This window comes from Poecile atricapillus, chromosome 3 (assembly GCF_030490865.1).
Source record: "Poecile atricapillus isolate bPoeAtr1 chromosome 3, bPoeAtr1.hap1, whole genome shotgun sequence".
NCBI classification, from domain to species: domain Eukaryota; kingdom Metazoa; phylum Chordata; class Aves; order Passeriformes; family Paridae; genus Poecile; species Poecile atricapillus.
The window spans coordinates 3,167,102-3,188,247 of NC_081251.1; the positions used below are offsets into that span (position 1 = coordinate 3,167,102).

General features: G+C 44.5%; 1 protein-coding gene across 1 annotated transcript in view; it reads right to left on the reverse strand.

Annotated features, from left to right (window-relative positions):
- PINX1 (PIN2 (TERF1) interacting telomerase inhibitor 1) overlaps positions 1–21,146 on the reverse strand; it is a 61,332-nt gene that overhangs the window by 26,685 nt on the left and 13,501 nt on the right. Inside the window, exon 6 of the mRNA XM_058836131.1 lies at positions 20,738–20,814. Coding sequence (XP_058692114.1) covers positions 20,738–20,814 — 77 coding nt within the window. The remainder of the gene's footprint in view (positions 1–20,737; positions 20,815–21,146) is intronic.

A 21,146-nucleotide genomic window follows, 5' to 3' on the forward strand; every position in this document is an offset into this window, starting at 1 on the left:
TCCTCAACTTTTCAAGCTGCTTCTTCACCTGGGGAAGTCTTCCTGGAAGATTTAGTACAAGGAGCAAAGGAAGTGTGTCAACATGATCTGTACCATCCAATGGATAAAACTGGCTCTGGAATTCACCTTCCCAGTGCCAAACTCCCGCTGCCGAGAGATTCAGAAATTGAAGTGATGTCAAGCAATTTCCCTTGGCTCCCAGTCCTGCCAGAGACAGACACTCTGACGCCGAGGGAGGATGATGGGGAGATAGCAGGTCCCTCTCATTTTCACAAGAACTCCAGGGAACTGCTCCCATATCTGGTGCAGAATTAATCAAGATAAGTTAATGTGTGATAACATGTATCTGAAGGGGAGAAAACCTGGACAGCTCCTGCCTCTCCAGGAGTAAATTTAATGACTCTCCAAGAAACACAAAGTTGTCCTTTTCTGTCCTGGTCCACCCCAAAAGCAGAGCTCAGGCTGGAGAGTTGGAAAAAAAAGGACAAGGTATGGCACAGGAATGTGACACAGTAGAGAAGCATCTCATAATCAAAATCATTGATTTGATTTGATTTGATTTGACAAATCATTGTTGCTTTGACACACTGGCACAAAAAACTTTCACCTGACCCACAGATACTCCTCCTGCTGCTACTCTTAAAATACTCCACACTAATACCAAGTAAATGGCTTGTGCAGCCACAGAAATGGGGATTTTGAGGTATTTCAGCAGGGTCTAAACTCTGTATGATTGCTACATTGCCACTGTGACATGTTTCATATTGAATGAAAACATCAGAAACCAACAGGGCACTCAAATTGTGGGGAAGGTGGGAAATTGTAAAAAACGTTTGGGTTGCAACCATAGAAACTGGAGTGTGAAGAGACCACTGAGCAAACACACACAGACACTTTTCTCTCTGTAAACCAAGTGCATCAAGCAAAGTGCTGCCTTCCAAATCACAGAATCCCAGAATGGACTGGGTGGGAAGGGACCTTGAAAATCATTCAGTTCCCCTCTGCCATGGGCAGGGACACCTTCCAGTATCCCCAGGTTGCTCCAAGCCCTGTCCAACCCAGCCTGGAACATTTTCAGGAGTGGGGCAGCCAGAGCTTCTCTGGGCAACCTGTGTCAGGGCCTCACCATCCTCACAGGGAAGAATTATTTCCCAATATCCCATCTATTCCTCTTCTCTGCTAGTGGAAAGCCATTCCCTGTGTCCTGTCCCTCCAGGACATTGTCCAAAGTCTTTCTCCATCTTTCCTGTAGCCTCCCTGTAGGTACTGGAAGGGGTAATTAGGTGACCCTGAAGCCTTCTCTTCTCCTGAACAATCCAAATTCCTTCAGCCTTTCCCACAGCAGAGCTGCTCCATCCCTCTGAACATCTTGGTGCCTCCTCTGGACTTGTCCCAGGCCTCAGGGCTGGAGGGAGCTTTGCCTCTCAGTGAGAGATCTCACCTGATTGGGGCAGAGGGGCAGAATCCCTCCCATACCTGAGCACCTTTATCCATCCCAAACGAGGCACTCCGCAGCCTCCAGAAGCCACACGAGCACATGGAATGCACCAGGAATCACACACATGCAATTCCAGCCTGATGGAAGTATAAGCAATCAAAAATCTGTGCATGGAGCACTCTGCAGTGCTCACAGAGAACTCCCAGGGAGTGCCACCAGTTGGGTCTGATGAATAAACCAGGGCAGCAGGGCACAAGCTGTGAATTTGTGCTCACAAACACTTCCAGGCACACAGACAAGCACCAGGCTCATGTGTGTCATACACAAGGACATCACTCAGGTAGCCAAAGGCCTCTGAAAGTGTCACCTGGTATTTTTACAGGAAATGCTGTCTGGAAAGCTCTCATGCTCCATTTTCCCACCTGCACCGTTCACAAGGTGACACCCATCAGCAGCAGCCCAGATGGATGGCATGAATTAACAGAGCAGCTCCAGAGGCTGAGTTCCCAGCCAGGTATTTATATCCCTTCCCTTGTGAGCAAGCTGACTCTACTTATCTAAGAAACTGTAACCCCTCCCAAAAAAGGCAGAAGTGTCAATACATCAAAAAAATGTAATCCAATAGGGGAAAAGAATTCCAAATTTGTCTGTTTTGTTTGCAGACACGTCAGATATGGAACAGCCTTCTAAATGGAAGGTGATAGGACCAGCATATTTCCCTAAGGTATAATTTGCCTCTCTAATAAAACAATAACTTCTCACTGTGCTGTCATGAATAATATCACCAGAAATAATGCTTATTCCTTCAATCCAGGAATATGTGGAAGGATGAGAAAAGCATTCCCACGTATGACAAACAAACAGCAGCAGGGCTGACATCAGAAACTGTCTCTTCTTTATCTCACCAGAGACTGGTAGTGAAAACACAAAATCTTTCAGCTCCAGATGTGTGAATTTGGGCTCAAACTCAATCATTTGAAGCAATATGAAAACAGAAAGAGCTGAGGTCTCAGCCATCTCAGTCTGCAAACCTAGAATCAGTAAATATCTATACTGCCTTGTGGGGCAGGTGCACCCAAATTCCAGATTTTGATTTGTTCTTCAGCATCTAACAAACTGTCCTCTGCAAGTACCTGATACCATCCTCAGACCAGAAAAGGTGAAGATACAACTGCAGTAAACAATATAGAAAGAATATTCCCAAATTCCCAGCAAAAATATTCCCAATCCTGTCTTCTGAACAGCATTTGAATTGCATGTAGTAAATAAAGACCAAGAGTACACCTTACATTAAAGAAATCAAAAAACTCAATAGCTGTTCATGATGTGAGTGCCATTTCCAGAGAAATGAACAGTACATAATTATGTAATTAACAATTATGATTGTCTAAATAATCTCATTGTAGGGTTGGAGTGAGTTGAGTTACACGATCAAACTCAGATTCAGCATTTCTAGGGTGCTCTTTTTGTTTGGTGGGTTTTTTTGGTTTTTTTTTACATAAATTGGTATTTGAATGAGGTTCAGTATAATATGTGGAGAAGTGGCATTAAAGAGAGCAGAAAAAGGATGAAATAGAAGTTAAACTTCTGACTGTACAAGAAGGGCATTGCACAAAGGCCTCCAGGACACATGGACTGATCCATACAACCAACTCCAGCACAGGCAGCCCAAAATCTCTGTGGGAGAACATGCAATTCCAGACTGATGGAAGTACAAGTACTGAAATCCTCACAGAGGCTTAAACATTCCTTGTATGATATCCTCACATGTCCTATGAAAGGAAAATCCCCCAAAATTTTGATGGATTTTATTAATTGGTGTCCAAGGCCCAGCTTGATGAAGCCCTGAGCAACCTGGGAGAGAAAAAGGTGTTGCTGCCCATGGCAGAGGGGTGGAACTACAGGAGTTTTAAGGTTCCTGCAATCCAGACCATTCCAGGACGCCAGAATTGTATTTATTCAAGTATTTACAAGACAGCCCAAAGACATAAACTTTTTAAAGAGACATGTATTTCAAAAGTTTGCCAGAAAAACCCAAGAGCAACATCCTCTCCTTCAAACAAATGATCTTCAAATGCACTGCTTATGACACTAGGCAGAAACTGAAACAATTCAGAATTTTGAGTTAAACCAAAACTCAAGCACTTTACTAAAAATTAATTGGAGGAAATTTGCATCCAAGGCCAGGCTGGACAGGGCTTGGAGCAACCTGGAGTAGTAGGAGGTGCCCCTACTCAAGGCAGGGGGTGGAACTGGATGAACTTAAGGTCCCTTCCAACCCAAAACTTCCTGTGATTCCATGATTTTATGTTAAAGCAATAATGGCTTTTTACATGTAAATATTTCATTGTTCTCTTTAGAAATGGATTCTTTTCATCAAATGCTCCCTTAAGAACTTTCTGATGGAAGTAACATTTTTACTTTTATGGTTTCAGAGTGGACAAACCCCCAAGCTTTCCTTCAGACAGAACCACAGCTATTCCTCCAGGAGCTGACATTACCTCTGCCCCAGCCAGGCAGTGCTGAAATCAATATTGCAGGGCTTGCAAAACAGAAAATCCCTTCCCACCCAGACAGTTCAAACCTGTCTGCAGCCTGTTGGACTCCTTGGAGCCACTGGATGCTCCAATAGTTTTGGCAATGCCAGTTCCCGTTTTCACTCGGGTCAGCCAGAACAAGATCAGGGCACATTCCTGGTGGCCAGCAGGTGATCTGTGCTTGTGCAAGCTCAGGCACAAAGGCACAAGTTGATCTCTGTGTCCAAGCTCAGCCAGCTCGCTCTGCAGAACCACCTGCAGTGGAAAGAGCAGCTCAAGAACAGATTCCAAAAAAAAGCAGCCCAACGAGACAAGGTCTGTGTGGCAGTAAGATCCTGGCAATGGAATTCATCCACCCTGGCTGCAGAGCCAAGAAAACCACTTGTACCTTCAAAGAGCTCAATGGTTTGTTCACACATCACCAGGTGAAACAGGAGAGTAAGTTATTCCTTCTCATTTAATGAGAAAGGATTAAAAACGTATTAAAATTAAAAAGTGTTCAGGAACAGTTTTAGCAAGAATTAGGCGGAGCACTCCAATTTCATGGAGTTGATCTGCCCTTCAACCAGAGAACAGCTGTCTGCAAGGTATCAACACTAATAATGTTGTGACTAGAAAGTTACCCAATAACAGAATCCCAGAATGGTTTGGGTTGGAAGGGACTTTAAAAATTATCCAGTTCCCAGCTCAATACCATGGGCAGGGACATCTTCCACTATCCCAGGTTGTTCCAAGCCCTGTCCAACCTTGGACACTTCTAGGGATGGAGCAGCCACAGCTGCTCTGGGCAGCCTGTGCCAGGGCCTCACTACCCTCTGAGTGACATTATTAGGTAATCTTGAATAAGATAATATTAGAAAAATATGTAGCAAATCCTTTAAATGCTTTTGAATGTGCCTTTTTGCTTCTTTACTTGAAAGATGACCAAACAGCTCATATCCCCCACAGCTGGCTATAGGGCAGAGGTATAGTATAGAGCAAGGCTCATCATAAATTAAAATTAAAATTAAAAATAAAATTAAAAATAAAAATTAAAATTAAAATTAAAAATAAAAATAAAAATAAAATTAAAACAACCAAACAAAAAATTCCTTTGGTTCCAGTTAAAACCAGAATGACCATCTTTGTAAACAATTAATTTAGCAAGACTTTTCTTGGTTTAGAAGTCTCCTGTTACAAGCTCTGAGTCGGTCTCACATCTCTATTCTCTCAAATGCTGTTCAGGACAGCCTTGGGCAGCCCCAGGGGATTAATCCAGCATTCCTCAGTTTCCCTGGAGGAGGGAACTAGCAAGTGCACTCCAGGGCTATGAAAGAGTTAATTAGATAGTGCTTTGTGTGTGGAAGCTTCACTGTTTCAGCAAGTCTCCGGTGACACCTAATTAACAAATCTCTGATGAGCTGTTTCTTAGAGAACTCAGCACGGTGCTCCACGAAAATCTCCTTTATCATTCCAGCCACGCAGCTCCAATGTCCTGCTGCCCCTGTGCCCCTCGGTGAGGGGATATCCCTGATGCTCCTGGCTGGCTCTGAGCTGTCAATCCCACCCCCATCTCGATAAAAGTTTATTTACTAAACTTGGGAGCATTTCGTACAAAGCAAAAAACAGGCAGCTACATCAAAGCCTCCCTATTATCACTCCCTAGTGAACTGTGAAAATATAAATTCAAAGCTGACAAGCTAGTTAGACTTTTAACTAAAATCTGAGGGCAATTAACTTTAACCATGCCACTCTGCTACTGTACTCCTGGCACCAACTTTGAGAAGTGGCCCAAATTCCTCTGAGGAACAGAAAGACCATTTATCTCCTCTATTTATTCAGGGCAAACCTCCTCCTTGGTGTCAAGCTGGGAATGCAGCGTTGCTCACTGTGACTGGCAGTGATAAAGGAGCTGGTATGATTTTCAAATGAGCAGCATGTCCTGCTTTCCCAAATATTGGAGAAAAGTGAATAATATGCCCTCCTAAATAAGAGCCAGGTACCGATTCAGAGCTGCACTCTGGGGAAAAGGTGCCTACAATTTCCTGTAGTTTTTTCCACACAAAGCTCCTGCCTTAAGAAGGATTTCTGCTTGTATCTCCTACAGAAAGGTATTTTTATTTGCAGGACTTGGGAAAGGAAAGCAATCAGAAGTGACAGAAAGATCATATATCTAAGGAGAAGTTAGGAAGTGGCATTAATCTACAGAATAATTTCTGTGGTCCCTTCCAATGTTCCTTGAGGTCCTACCCATGTTCTGGGACCGAATCCTTTTAGCAGCACCAAAAATGTGGGTCCCTGGCCATGGCAGGGGGATTGGAAGGAGATGATTTTTAAGGTCCCTTCCAACCCAAACCATTCTGTAATTCTATCTTATGAAAAATATAAGACAGAAACTGTCAAAAGCATATTGCCTTGCTAAGTATTTATATGGAAAGGAAAATAATATAAAGCTTTTATATATTTGCAATATATGATTATAAACCAAGGGCTTTGTACCTAAAGCTCAAAACAAATATTTAATATTTAGTGGAAGTTTTACACCTGGAGTCTCAAATCTTCCCATCCCATGGAGAGAGAGGTGACCCTCAAATGCACAGCTCACACCTTAAGCAGCCTCAATGGCCTTTCACTGCAGCTTTTCTTCAATGTTACATCACTACATTTAACCTCTCAGCTGGGATTAATCTCCCTCTCCCTTGGGCATTTAGCTAAACTCTGAAACTAGTTGAGAGTATTGCCTTGAATCCATCAGGATCAGGAAATCTCCACAGCAACAAGATATCCTGAAGGACAAAACATGAAGCCACGTGGGTGCCTCCTGCATGACACCCTGAAGGTGATTTTGTGTCAGGGCCCTTAAGTGGAGTCAAACCCCACACCTCCCCCTTGGGTGCAATCTCATCTTTACTTTCAAAGACTTCAGACCCCAGAAAATAAGAGAATTCTCCCACCAGCTTGACAATCCAGGTCCCAGAAAAACTGGTTACTAATTAGAACAAAAGAGTTTTGCAGCTTTCAGTCCAAAACTTTTAGCCATAAAAACTTCTTGGAAAATTAAGTTTGAGAAGTACTTTATAGATGTCATGGCAAAATCCTAATCTCTTGTTGCCTGATTTGAACTTGAGATAACTTTTCCTACTTCCCAAGCTTCCTCTGAGAGCGTGAGCAGCTCCCATCCCTTCAGCCACTCTGTGAAGGTGAAGGGCATTTTGTTCTGCTGATACAGGAAAGAATTCTGTGATTGGAAGAGGATCTGCCACAGCCCTGCAAGGCTTTAGGTCTGTGGAGGTACAGAATTTGGGAGCAGAAGGGCCCTACAAAAGCCCACTGTGGGTTAAAGCAGAGGGGCAGCATCTCCTCTGCGCTGGATGATTCCCAGAAAGCAGGAGCAAGCCTGGACTGGGCAGGGAGCCCTTTATTGTTATCAGTGTTTTTGTACAGCCAGTTGCCAGGAGTGACAAAGCTCTGTTTTCCAGGAGCAAGTGCTCAGATCAGAACCCCCAGGCTGGCGGTGCTGCGGAGCGAGGGCTCTGCCGCCGGGCGTCTCTTGGAGACACCCATTTCCCTACGACAACGCCGGAAAAAGGAACGGGCCACGCTCCCTGCCTTTGGACCAGATCCATCGCAGTTGCTACACACAGCATTCCTTTGCCATTTGGTAACTGACAAACACCAGGCTTATTAAAAAAAAAAGGGGAAAAAAAAAACCAACCCTGACCCCGCAGTTTGGGAAAGAAAAATTTCCTGAGCCTGCAGAGCTCCAGGTGGGAAGGCCTGGGCAGAGGGGGACTGCTGGAATGAGAGGAGGGCAGGGAATCAGCAGCACAAGGGATACATGAAGTCCTGGCTGTCAAAACAAGGGCTGCTGCTCCACTTGACCATTTACACTCCTGCAGGTGAGATATTCCTGCACTTCTTGCCTGACCTCAGCTTCCCAAGATCAACAAATTATCCAGGGTTACAGACCCCACCCTCAGCTGTGCCCTCAGGGGATGCTCTGGAGCACAGCACCCCTCTCCCATCCCCATTTTATGTGAACAGCCCTGCTTTTGCAGGGATTTCAGGAAAGCTGGAGACAGTCACGCTCCAGGACTCTCTGAAAGTTTAATTAAGTTGCAATGTCTTAAAACCACAATATGGGCACCGTGGCTGTAAAGTTCAAAAGGTAAACAGGGAAGCACATACAGAACGCTTCCAACAGCTTTTCCAGAAATAACCACTGGGAGAAACCTGGGTGATACACTTTGCACTTCAAAATTCTCAATTATCATCCCAGTATTTCAATGCACTTCCATGGACGATCACACACAAGACAAATTAGGATGACACCACTTGCATGGGATACATGAACCATCCCCAGGTTTAGTGGTTGGGAAATTGGGGTGCAAACTTGACCCAAGGCTGCACAGCAGGTGGTGAAAGGGAACCAGAGAGCCCTGACTAAAGCCTGGCTGCTCCTCGCCTGAGCCACATTCCTGGGATCCACTACAGATAAATCCCATCCTCCAAATCCAGAGGGGCTGTGAGAGAAGAGTTCAAAAGCAGTGATTAATAGGAGGCTTAGCAAGGCAGAAGTTAAAATAGGGACATTGTGCCTTCTCAGTGTGCAAGTTCCAACAAAAAAACTTCCTCTTCCAGCCGCTTGCTGACGTGTAGGATTACCCAATTTTCTCTCATCACCTCAAAGCTTGGCCCAGCATTCTCACTGCTCTTAAGAAGAAATGTAAATGAATGCTTAAGCTCCCAGCATCAGCACAGACACAGATATTAAAAGGCTGAATTTAGGTCACTTTGGCCAAGGCTGAATCGCTCCCCACAGAACATCCACTCTTTAAGTCAGGAGGAGAAACATTTTTTTAGGGGGAAGCAATTTGAGAGCTGGATGGATAACTCGACAGTCACATGTTTTATTATATCACTGCCCCAGACTGGAGCTGAGCAGCACCAGGAGGTTTATATAATTTATATATTATTGTGGTCCTCATGGAACAACTGGAGATTTCAATTGGTGCCATCACTGCACAGCCTGAGTCCTTAGAAAAGGGAGATATTTAGAAAACAATAATCCACTGGGCTAAATGTGGTGTTTACAAACTGATTAAAGAGCTGATACTGGGATGAGCTGAGCCAGGCAAGTCAATAAAGATCTGAAGCTCTAAAATAATTTGGGAATTGTTGGAGAAACAGCTTTTGCTTGGATGTGACAGCAGGGACATGGAGAGTCAGCCGCTCCCAAAATGCATCAAGACAGAATTTGCGATGTTGTCTTTGACATATTTCATATCAAATTTCTTAGTGGCTTAACCCATTAGTAGTTGGAGATAAAATTCCACATCCACTGATACCCAGAGGACTTTACAAACATTTCACTAAACCTGAGAACTTTTCCAGGCACCTGGAGCTTTTTCAATATTTTTAAGAGTTTAAGTAGTAGATGAGATTTGGAGAGAACCAACAAAATCCTTCTGCCTATTTACTTGAACTGTTCCTCTTTTTTTTCACTAAATATAAACCCCATATCCATATTATGAGACATCAAAGAATAAATACATAGAGTTTCCTGAAATAATAAAATTGCTTGATTTTTTCACTCATCTAAGATTTTTTTACTCCATTATGAGATACAGTGGTTTAATGAATAATAAAAAAGCACCTTCAAGTTTGCACTTGGCCACAGCAAGATGTTTGTAACATTTACTATTTTTCTAACTGCAAATATTCATTGCAAAATACACAAGCTGACAATCTGAAATTAAAATATATTTTTTAGAAATTTTAAGAAAAACAAATTGTATTTTCTGTGAACTAGAAAACATTTCCTAATTAGCATTAGCCTTTGACTACCTTGTACTACAGAAACTTTCTTCTTCTCCCAAGCTTAGATATTTCTTTGTAAGAAAGTATTGAGAATAAATAATTTTCTTTCAAGTATTGAAGCACTGAGTGACATTTAAATTCTTCAATATTCTGGAAAACAGGATTTTAGGGCATGCAATATTTTTGATCTTCCCTTCATTTGTTAAAAAACAACCTGTACCACACAGGTGACACAGGATCAGTGTTACCCTGAGCTAGGCTGGATTCTGCTGTCAAAAACACTTCCCAGCGCTTGGAAAAAGTCAGCTCCTGGTGAAACAGAGCAGGTTTAAAACAAATGCCAGTAAATAAAGAATTAAAAATGGAATGCTGTGGACAGCCACACCTCTCACCCTCTGTCCACTCTACTATCCATGCTGAAATCATCCTTGATTGTGGGAGCTGAAAGTTTATCCAACATATGTTGGATTTTAACTCCAGCTGAGGTAGTTGCAAGGTGGCTACCAAACCACCCTGGGAATTCTGGATCCTGAGGGACCCCAGAGCTTTCCTCCAGGATCACTGAGGCAGAGCCTTCTGCAGGTCCATCCCAGGCTACAACCAAAAATTTCTGAGGAATTAATGATGAGACAGCAGCACCTCCTGCTCCAAAGCCAGACCAACCCCCAGCCTCTCCTCCCCACACCCACTGGGTTTGTAGCGCTGCGAAACCCCAAACACCCGAGGGCACAACCACCTGTCCCCAGGGAGAGAAGGGACAAACTACACACCACAGATGGATTCACACCCCTCAGTCCAGTGCAGGGAAGATTCAGACCCTGCTGTGTGCATGGAGATTTTGGAATCTCTTCAGCAGAGTATCCAAACTCTGTCCAACTCAGCAAAAATCTTGAGCTTCCCTTGGTTGCATCTTCTGATTTCAGTTGTTATCATGGAATGGGCTGGGTGGGAAAGGACCTTAAATCATCCTGTCTCACCCCTGCCATGGGCAGGGACACCTTTCACTATCCCAGGTTGCTCCAAGCCCCATCCAACCTGGCCTTGGACACTTCCAGGGATCCAGGGGCAGCCACAGCTTCTCTGGGCACCCTGTGCCAGGGCCTCCCCACCCTCACAGGGAACAATTCCTTCCCAATATCCCATCCATCCCTGCCCTCTGGCACTGGGAAGCCATTCCCTGTGTCCTGTCCCTCCATCCCTTGTCCCCAGTCCCTCTCCAGCTCTCCTGGAGCCCCTTTAGGCCCTGGAAGGGGCTCTGAGCTCTCCCTGGATCCTTCTCCAGGTGAGCACCCCCAGCTCTCCCAGCCTGGCTCCAGAGCAGAGGGACTCCAGCCCTGGGAGCATCCTTGTGATTCTAACATTCTAACAGGTCCCTGCTCTCTCCTCTGAGCTATCAGAACAGGACAATATTCATCCTTAACTCCAAATCTGAGGCTTTTCCTACAGAGTACTCCACGAGGGAGAACAGCAAGTACCCATCACCAGGATCCTGACAAGGGACACATCTTCCAGAGCTGATGCTGAAGCCACCTGAGCACAGCTATCACCAACTATCCCCTGCATGATTTGTCTTCCCCATCATCCTCTTCCTCTTTCCTCAGCTGAGGGATACACACAGTTATTAACAGATGGTCAAATGAATGACATTAATCACCACTTCTGTCACATTTGTCCCTCTCTCTATGGCAACACCATAATTGTTCAAAGGAAACACGCTGGGACTGATGGTGGTTTGCAGAGGGAGGCTGCAGACCTAGTGAAAAACAGACACTGGATTTCTTAACCTTGTCTTAACCTCGGGAAAACTCAAATAAACCCACACTAAATTCAAATGGCCCCATTTGCAAACATGCCAGGGAGCTGGAGGGAGCTCAGAGAGAGGAAGAACCAGTTTGGACACTGGTGGGGAACTTTACCACCAAGTCACCCTCCAGCACCAGATATTTCTCCTGACTGGAGAGTTAGAAAAGCAAATGTTCCCTGCTGAAGAAAGAACGATGCTGCAGAGAAGCTGAAATACTGGATTGGAAGTGGAAAAGCTTGTTTCTTTAGATTTTAAGCACTTTCTCAGGCTGAATCATTTCTTTTGCACCAGCTTCTGGTTTGTTTAACCCATCTGAACCAACGAGCAGTTTCATAACCAGCTTGATGAGCCAAAAATCAGAAGACACCCTTGGAGGAAGGTTAGACACCCTTTAATGACACTAAGTCAGCAAAAATCAGATTGCTGTCAACACCCAGTCCTTGCAGGCTGCTCCAGATCCAGCTGCCACCTTGGGAGTAATAAAATGTATCCTAATCCCTGATTTCTGAGAGAGACCAAGCTGCTGTTTCCCTCTCATTTTCACAGCAGCATTATCCCTACAAGCTGTCAGCCCAAATCCCACTCCTCCAGACACAGGAATAAGCAAATTCCTGCGCCAGGGAAAGCGGGGCAGGGAGGGAGACCAACTCATCATCAAGAACTTGCCCACCTGGCTTAGAAATCAACAGGAAGCCACCTGCTTAGCTCACACTTCCATATACAAATCCTGTTATGATTGGATCAAAAAAAGGTACTTTTCCTTGTTTTGAACTGCTGCACTGCAAATTTTTTTTTTATTTTTTTCTTTTTAAGGAGAGTTCTTTGATCAGACAAATATTTTTAAAAGGAAAAACAAAACAAGACTGGTCTATAAAGCTCAGGCCCATGGCAAGGGCTGCTTGGGAGGAAGGGATTACACAGGACAAAAACAAGGTGAGGTTTATTCCCTAGAAGCCAAACCCATATTCTTAGGTGCTGGTGTGTTACTTTCTTTAATACACAGTTAAAAAAGAAAAGAAAAAAAAAAAAAAAAGAGAGAATTGCAAGAAAAAAAAGCACAATTAGGATTTGTTTTGAGCACCCAGTTAAGCAGCTATGCCAAACATTGTTTTGTGGTCCCTTACACGATTTCACTGCTTTAACCCTATTTACCACATGGATAAAAGTGTTTCTAAATCACACTTTTATGCAATGTAATTTATAGCTAGATTTCCTTCTTCCCCTTTTCATTTTATTTTTTTTTCCCTCTTTTCTCTCTAAATCTCAGTGAAGAATCCCACTGGAGAGCCACCTTTGCAGGACAAGGTGTTATAAAATATACAGATTTTATACAAGGTCCAGCACAGTAACACCAAAAGCCAATAGGAAATCAGTCAAAGCCTTTTACCAGCACAGACCTGCCTCTTACACCATAGGTTTCCCCCAATTATTTCATCAGACCCATTTATGGATCTATTTTTTGTCCACGCAGTGCCTGAGAACTGGATGAGACCAACTGAGCAGCCTCAGGATATTTAAATGACAAAAGCAACTGAGCCATCCTGATTTCAGACCCACTCAATCTCAACACAAAAAACCACAATGATTTCCTCTTTTTGAGAGGGGGGAAAAAAATTCTTCAGGTTTTTTTTTTTTTGCTTCCAATTCTGAAAACAGAAGAACTCCAGTTGTGACAAAGTTGTGATTGGCCTCTTCCTCTTACAAACTCCCACAGCCCAAAAGCTTCCACGATGCAAAAAAAAGCAAAGGCAGCAAAAATCCACCTCCAAAAAACACAGCACAGCTTTCACACCAAGTGTAGTTAAAAAATGACTAAGTTTTCTTGATATATGAATTTGTGGGTAAACCATTTATCAATGACCTGTTTACCTGTGCAGCAGAGTCCCTCAAGCCGAGGGCCATGTCATTCCCCTTTGACTGATTAATTAGCCAATCAAGGGATATTTTTCACTGTGAGGCAGGATGGGTTATTCCAGCTAATGCCTGGTCTCTAATGGTAACACATTAAAGCCAACTCGGCTCTTTAAGCCTCTGGAAGTGACCAAAAGGGAAGGAGAGAAGATAAATCAAAAAGAGCTCCCCCCAGTTTTGTTTCAGTTCCTTAACAAACCCCCCAAGGAACAAATGTGGAGGGGCAAGACTTCTCCAATGAAGAGAGGAAGAAAAAGCACCTTTACTTCCAGACTGGGAGAGATCTCCTCCTCTCCCTCTCTCCTGATATCTGAACAGCAATAATTTATCCTCCAGTTGATTAACAAGGTGCTTATAGAATAGGCAACAAAACATCAATACTTTGCTCTTCCTCTTTTTTTATCAAAAGCACAACTAGGACAGAATGCTGGGTAAAAGAAATTCTTCCTGGTCTTCCTGAAACAATCTCATCTGCATGGAGAAATATTAAATATATGGCCCAAATTAACACCTTGAGCTTAATTAATTTTCTGACTTGCTTTGTAGGATGCTGCAGGTTACCAGCTCAAAGCAACAGGGCTTTAGATCTGTTTTCCAGGGTTTTTCCAGATTTGCAACCTACAATGTACCAACCACCTATGCAGGGGGTTGGAACTGGATGAGCTTTAAGGTTCCATCCAACCCAAACCATTCTGTGGTTCTATGACTTCACCCTTCAGCTGTACTGTCCTGTTGTCCTCCTTGTGACTTTGTGGCACCAGAACTCTTCTGGTTGCTCTTCAGACCTTGCAGGGCTCACTGCTGGCAGAATCTGGTTTTGAGTTGTTTTTTTCTCTTCTTTTTGACCCTTTTTGCTGTTAAGAGTCCATGGTGGGGTGCAGAGCAGAACTGGAGAGGCTGAGGAAGTTCCTGCAGTACTACACAGGCAGTAAAAATCCCTTGATAATAATAACAGGATGGTTTGGGTTGTGAGAGACCTTAAAGCTCATCCCATTCCACCCTTCTCCATGGCCAGGGACACCTTCCACTATCCCAGGTTGCTCCAAGCTCCATCCAGCCTGGCCTTGGGCACTTCCGGGGATCCAGGGACAGCCACAGCTTCTCTGGACACCCTGTACCAGGGCCTCACCACCTTCAGAGGAAAAAATTTTTTCCTCATATCTCATCTGAACCTCCCTTGCCATGTCAAGACCATCCCACCTTGTCCTACCACTTGAGACTAAAATTCTGAAGCAAGTGTAACGTGCTGGTCAGCAGAGATTTCAAAGACATTAAGACCCTAAAACATTTCATGACTGAACAGGGAAGGCCAACAGATCCACGTGCACAAGGACAGGGGTTCCAGCACGAGCTCATCTCCTTTAGCCACACAGAATCCAAGCACAACACAGGAATCCAACTTTAGTACTGGAGCCGCTCACAGAATGGCTTCTGGAGATGTTTTATTTAAACTGATCCATCTCTGCCCATCCCAATGGGTCTAAAAGTGTTAAATTCATCTCTTTTCTTGGCGTCACTCACTGAGGAGCTGGGATTTCCCTCAGGAGACTCCTCCAGTGCCCTGCTGACATCACTGTGAGGAAGCCTGCTGAAGAGTAAGTTCGTGTCTTCCTTTTTCTAATTGAAGTTCTCACCCCCCAGTCCCATTCCTGGCTTTTGCCTACTCTGATTACTGTCCCTTCCCTTCCTCTGCTCCTCCCTCCCCATGACCCCCAGATATTTATAGGCAGAGAGGTCATCTTTTTTCTGCCTCTCTTCTGAGATGAACGTATCCAGTTCCTCCACTCTCTCCTTCTAGGACATGCCCTCTAACCCTGTCTCCCATTTTACTAAATTCTTTTGGACTCTCTCCAGGTTTTTGATGTCTTTTTTTTTTTTTTTTTTTTCTGTTCTGCTTCTCAGTCCCAAATACCTCATGCTAACTGGGGTCTCCAAAGCAGAACGGTGAAAAATCTGTGTTAATTTGTAACTCATTTTTCTCTTCTGCAGGTTTTTTTTTTTCTTTCCTTTCCTGGCATTGTCAAAAAAGGGAGCAGCAAATTAATTTATGTGCTAACCCTGCAACAAATTTGGACACAGCTGAAAAAAAACCCCAAGATTAAACTTGCAACTGGCCTAAAAGTCACAATTGTGAAACCCCACAAACACCAGTAGCGTGATTGGTATTTTGCAGAGAGAAAGTTGAGGTGCAGGGAATGGTATCAGTTCACCCATAACTTCAGGGAGTCCATGGCAGAGCCAGACTTTAATGGATTTTCAGCTATGTCCCTTAAGATTAGCCAACATGCTTTTCTGATAAGTGCTGGGAAATGTAAATCAGTTGAGGAAGTTCTGCAAAATGTGTCAGAAGACAATTTCCTGATTAAAAAACAAAACAAAACAAAAAAAAAGTGAAAAAGCACCAGGGGTGGACAGTTCCATTTCTAATGCCTAACAAGGAAGAAATCACTGCAAGCCTGAGACTTTCGGGCTACTTGGATTGGGTGGCTAAAGGGAACTTACGCAGGTTTACATCCAAGTTACACAAACTTGGAGGAAGCAGATTACTCATGGAACGGCCTGAGCCATGCATGTGAGGTGGATGCAAAACACTCAGGTTTTTATGCATCTCCAACAGGGTTTGAGTAAATCAGAGCTGCTCCCCCCCAGCCCCCAGAGTGAAATCAGTGCCAGAATCATGTTGTTCAGTAACCAAGTTGGGACCGTCTGCAACTCATTCCCAAATCCTCAGCCTCACTCAGGAGCATTTTCTCCAGTGATAAGGCTCCATCAGGAAACACAGCTGGATGGAGGAAGGAAATTCTGAGAAGCAAAAAAAATAGTGGGGGTTCCAGGAAGTTCAACCAGATAGGAACTAATGGAATTTGTTTTTCTGTCTCCCCAGCTCCCAGTGTTCCTAAGCAAGTGAGAAAATCACAGGGAAAAGTGGGGGCAAAAAACAAGTCTGGCAGATCTTACCCTGCAAAACAGGTCCTCACTGCAGGTCTCCAGGGAGCATCATAATTACAATTCAATATTTTCGATCACTTGCTCTCCCTGGGAAAAACTGCAGACGTTTTCAATTTAGGTCCACTCTGAAGCCCAGCCATTGTTTTCTTCCCCACCTCGTTTTTTTCACTTGTATATTTTTATTTTTTTTCTGGTTTTAAACAAAGGTCCCTGTGTAGTTTATTAAGGAGGTTTGAGTTGGACACATGATTTATCAAAAATAATTTTAAAGAAAGGACTGTTATGCTGAACATTCAGGAGAATTAAAGGTTGCAATTGCCTCTGATTAGTAACACATATCCCAGAACCATCAAAACAACAGCACTGTAGTTTTATTACTTCTAGAGAAACTCCTTTTGACCCTCAGGGGGCAAACAGCGTTTCCTTCCACATCCTTTGCAATTCCCCTCTTTTCCAATCTTTACAGTCCTCTGGCCAACTCCCTCTTCCTTTGATAAGGTAGATAATCCAAGTTTCAACATTCCCCACTTAGTGCTGCAGAGCTGATGTGGAACAAGGGAAAGGATCCATTACCAGACCAGTCCTTGGCCACGGAGACAGTTAAAAAGGGAGTCTGAGATCAGCCCCACAGTTAAGAGAGCTCAGATTAAGCTCACACAGAGCATCTCCTGCCAAAGGCTTTTTGAACAGTCAAGATCATAGAATGATTGCTAATGACTGGAGAAGAGTGGACAGGAAGGATTGGAACAGTGACACCTCTGATTTGTTAAGACCCTGTTTATCACTGCAGCAGTTCAGAGGTGACAGATTTTTGACAAGCACTTCAGAAGAGCCAGGATTATCTTGCTGGTCCAGAGACCATCACCGAGCCTTGAGCTCTCCCACCAATTCCCCTTGGAGCGTAAGCACAGATGGGATTCCCTGTGTTTTGCCTTTTTCTTCTCTTTTCCTAACCTCTAAAGGCAGTCTGTTATGACACCAGCCAACCAGCATGACCTAGTGCAACAGTGGGGAGGTTTAGATTGGATTTAGGAAAAATTTCTTTGTGGAAAGGGTTGTCTAGCACTGGAACAGGCTGCTCCAGGAAACAAAGGAGTCACCATCCCTGAAGTGTTCAAGAAACGTGGCTGTAGCACCTGAGGACATGGTTTAGTGGTGAACAGGCTTGGAGTTGAGGATTGCAAAGCCTTTCCAGCCTTAACAATTCCATGATTCTGTGATCTCTTCGGCCCCTTAAGTGATTTCTTTTATCCACCCACTGATATTTTGTCATGGGCTTAAATTGGAGGCTTTAGGGAAGGCTGATAATCAAGACTCTGGACAAACTCCTGAAGAAGTTGCCATAGCTGACCCTGCTCTGAGCAGGGCGACTCCTCTGGAGACCTCCAGGTCTCCTCCAGTCTCAGCAATTCTGTGATTCAATGAAAAGCAGTTCCTGCATCGTCCCATGAAGTTACACCCAAGTTTTCATGATCCCAGACTGAAACAAATAGAAATAGGGAGAAAAAGAATTAAGAATTAATGATCTTTCTAAAAAAGATCAAGAGTGTAATGTTGGGATTGTTCAGTGCACATCAAATGTGTGCTGAATGCTTCTCAAACTGCATCTCTGAGAGCAGAGGAGGGAGATGATACCTGAGAAAGAGCCTCAGAGGCAGGACATCAAGCTAGAAAATCATGGAATGGGTTGGGTTGGAAGGGACCTTAAGAGATCATCCAGATCTACCCTTTGCCATGGACAGGGACACCTTACACCATCCCAGGTTGCTCCAAGCCCTATCCAACCTGGCCTTGGACACTTCCAGGGATCCAGGGGCAGCCACAGCTTCTCTGGGAAACCTGTGCCAGGGCCTCCCCACCCTCCCAGGGAGGGGATATCCCCAATATCCCATCTAACTCTGTCTTCTCTAAGTTTGAAGCCATTCTCTGTGTCCTGCCCCTCCAGGTCCTTGTAAATGGCCTCTCTCCATCTTTCTTGTAGCTCCTTTCAGGTACTGGGAAGCCACAATGAGGTCACCCCAAAGCTTCTCTTCCCTAGGCTGAACAATCCCAATTCCCTCAGCCTTTCCTCCCAGCAGAGCTGCTCCATCCCTCTGCTCATCCTGGTGCGTCCTCTGGACTCTCTCCAGCAGCTCCAGGGGTTTCTGGGCTGGGTCATGTCCAGCTCTCACCCACCAGCACCCCAAAGTCCTTCTCCCAGGGCTGCTCCATCCCTTCATCCCCAGCCTGGATTGATCCAGGGGGTTGCCCTGATGCAGATGCAGCACCAGCACTTGGTCTTTTTAAATCCATGAGATTCCTGTGAGCCACTGCTCCAGCTTTTCCAGGATCAGCAGGGGTACTTCCATGTGTCATCTCCATTGCACCCACAGCTGGGAACCTGCAGTCAGATTCATGGATAGGAGCAGTTCTGGCTCCTATGGAAGTCCTTATCCTGTGGGAAACCAGCCCAGGGTTGTTGGAGCTGGAATTTGAAGGGAACTGGAGCCTACCACAACTTGCAGGCAAACCCAGGGCTCTGCTGGGCCTGTAGGGCCCTTCCTACCCCATCTCCACCCAGGAACAACTCAGTTACAGGAGAATGGCAGCACCTTCCTGCTCCTGCAGTGAGCTCTGTGCCACAGCAGGGAAATGCCCAGAGCTCAGGGGTTTCAAACCAGAAGGCAAACACAGAGAATTCCCACAAATCCTCACAGGGCACTTCCCTTTGTGCCACCTTAAGGACCAGGCTCTGGAACTTGATGGGAAGGGATCATAAGAGTTCATGGGTGCAATGAAACTGCTCAGAGCTGGAGGGCCCAAGCACTGCACTTCTGTTCTGTGCAAACTCCACAGATCTCTGATCCATGAAGAGAAGGAGAAGGGGGAGCTGGGGGAAGCAATTGTGCTGCCTCTGGCTTCCTCCCCTTGTGGCTGCTCAGCAGCAGCCAGAAAACAACAATGCAGCTCCAAATTCTGTTCCCTCCTGCCTGGATTTGCATGTGGAAATTTGGGTGCTTAGGAGGGAACAGTCTGTGACTTTTCTGCCAGAAGCTTGAACCATTTCAGGAAATCTGCACAGTAGCCATCAGCCAACTATTGCATCTGTCAAGGGACTGGCAGCAACATGCACAAACTTAGACACCCTTCATAAAATCCATGTGATCTGCAGTGTTTATCCACAAAAGAGCAAATGTTCTGCAGGAAAAAGTCCCAGAAGAAGCCGACTTTCCAACTCTGAAGTTCAAAAGATGGAGAACATAGAGAGAAAACAGCACCAGCTACTTGAGACAACTCATGAGTGGGCAAAATCTGCTCCCTCAACCCCAGCTGCCTTAAATCCCAGTTTCTCCTGCTTCCTACTGATCTGACAGCAGGGAGCCAAGGAGAAGATCCAGGGCAGATTTAGGTGATCAGAACCAACAGGGCTCCCTGGTACAAGTTTACCCATAGGATGTGAGAGCTCCAGCAGCTCTCACAGATTGGAAATTCCCAAATCCCTATTTCAGCTCCCAGCGACCCGCAGTGAAGTTCCACAACAACTTCTGAGAGCACAAGGAGCAAGGTGTGAAACACTACAGGGTATTCCAGAAATTTCCACTCCATTTCAAGCACCATCTTTCCCTTTAAACCAGAGATTTCCAACAACTTGGAACCAACAGGGCAATTCCTTCAATACATTAATTTGTGCTTTTACAGATGTTGATTTGTCTAAAGAATTTTTCTGGATATGTTGGTCCACAGTTATTTTATCCACTGATAGAGCTGGCCTGTGCTTTGCAAGTTCAAAATGCTAATGAACACATAAATAAAATAAAAGCTGGTCCAAACCTGGATGCCATTACACAAAGTCAGGGTAAAGGTCTTCTCATCAAATATTTATCACTTTTCAAGCCACCTCTGAATCTTTGGCAGCTGCTCAGCCTTTACTATTTTTTTTATGAAAACATGGGCAATTTGTGGAGATTTCCCAGTTTTGCTACTGAAAGTCCAATTATATTTTGGATATTCATGGATCTTTCACAGAATCATTTAGGTTGGAAAAAGACCTCTGAGAGCAACCAACCTTTGACCTTTCAGGTCAAGCAAAATTCTTCTTTGTGATGCACATTTCCTACCAAAAAATTAAAATACCGGAGTTCCCTATCTCCAAAGAATTATGTCACGATAATCCACAAAAACAGGGATTATATCTACTCTTATTTCCTCACAGTTCAAGCACTTCAAGTAGAAAAAACACATTGGCAGAAGACATTTGGGTATTTTGTTATAAGGGATAATAAACAAGGAAACAAGAGAAAGGAGAAGGTTCTTGTTTACCTGGGTCTTGGCACTCTTCTGTCTTCTCCCAAAAATGCAAGACAGGTCCTGCTCAGTGCGTGATGAGAGATCCTTACCTGGAAGGGGTAAAGAGAGGCAAAAACCCCAAAACCTTCACATCTGAGGATGCATTTTGGTAACAGTGTGAGCCACAGACAGAGAGGAATTGCTCTTGGAAATAAACAAAATTCAGGAAGTCCAGGTTGGAAGGGGCTTGGAGCAACCTGGGATAGTGGAAGGTGTCCCTGCCATGCCAGGGGGCTGGAATGAGATGAACTTTAAGGTCCCTTCAAACCCAAACTATGCTGGGGTTCTATGCTAAAGCCATTAAATGAAGGTACACAAGAGGAAATGTGTGTATGCATTAGGATCTTTGGATTCTCATGAGGATTCCCCATTTCTGACAGAA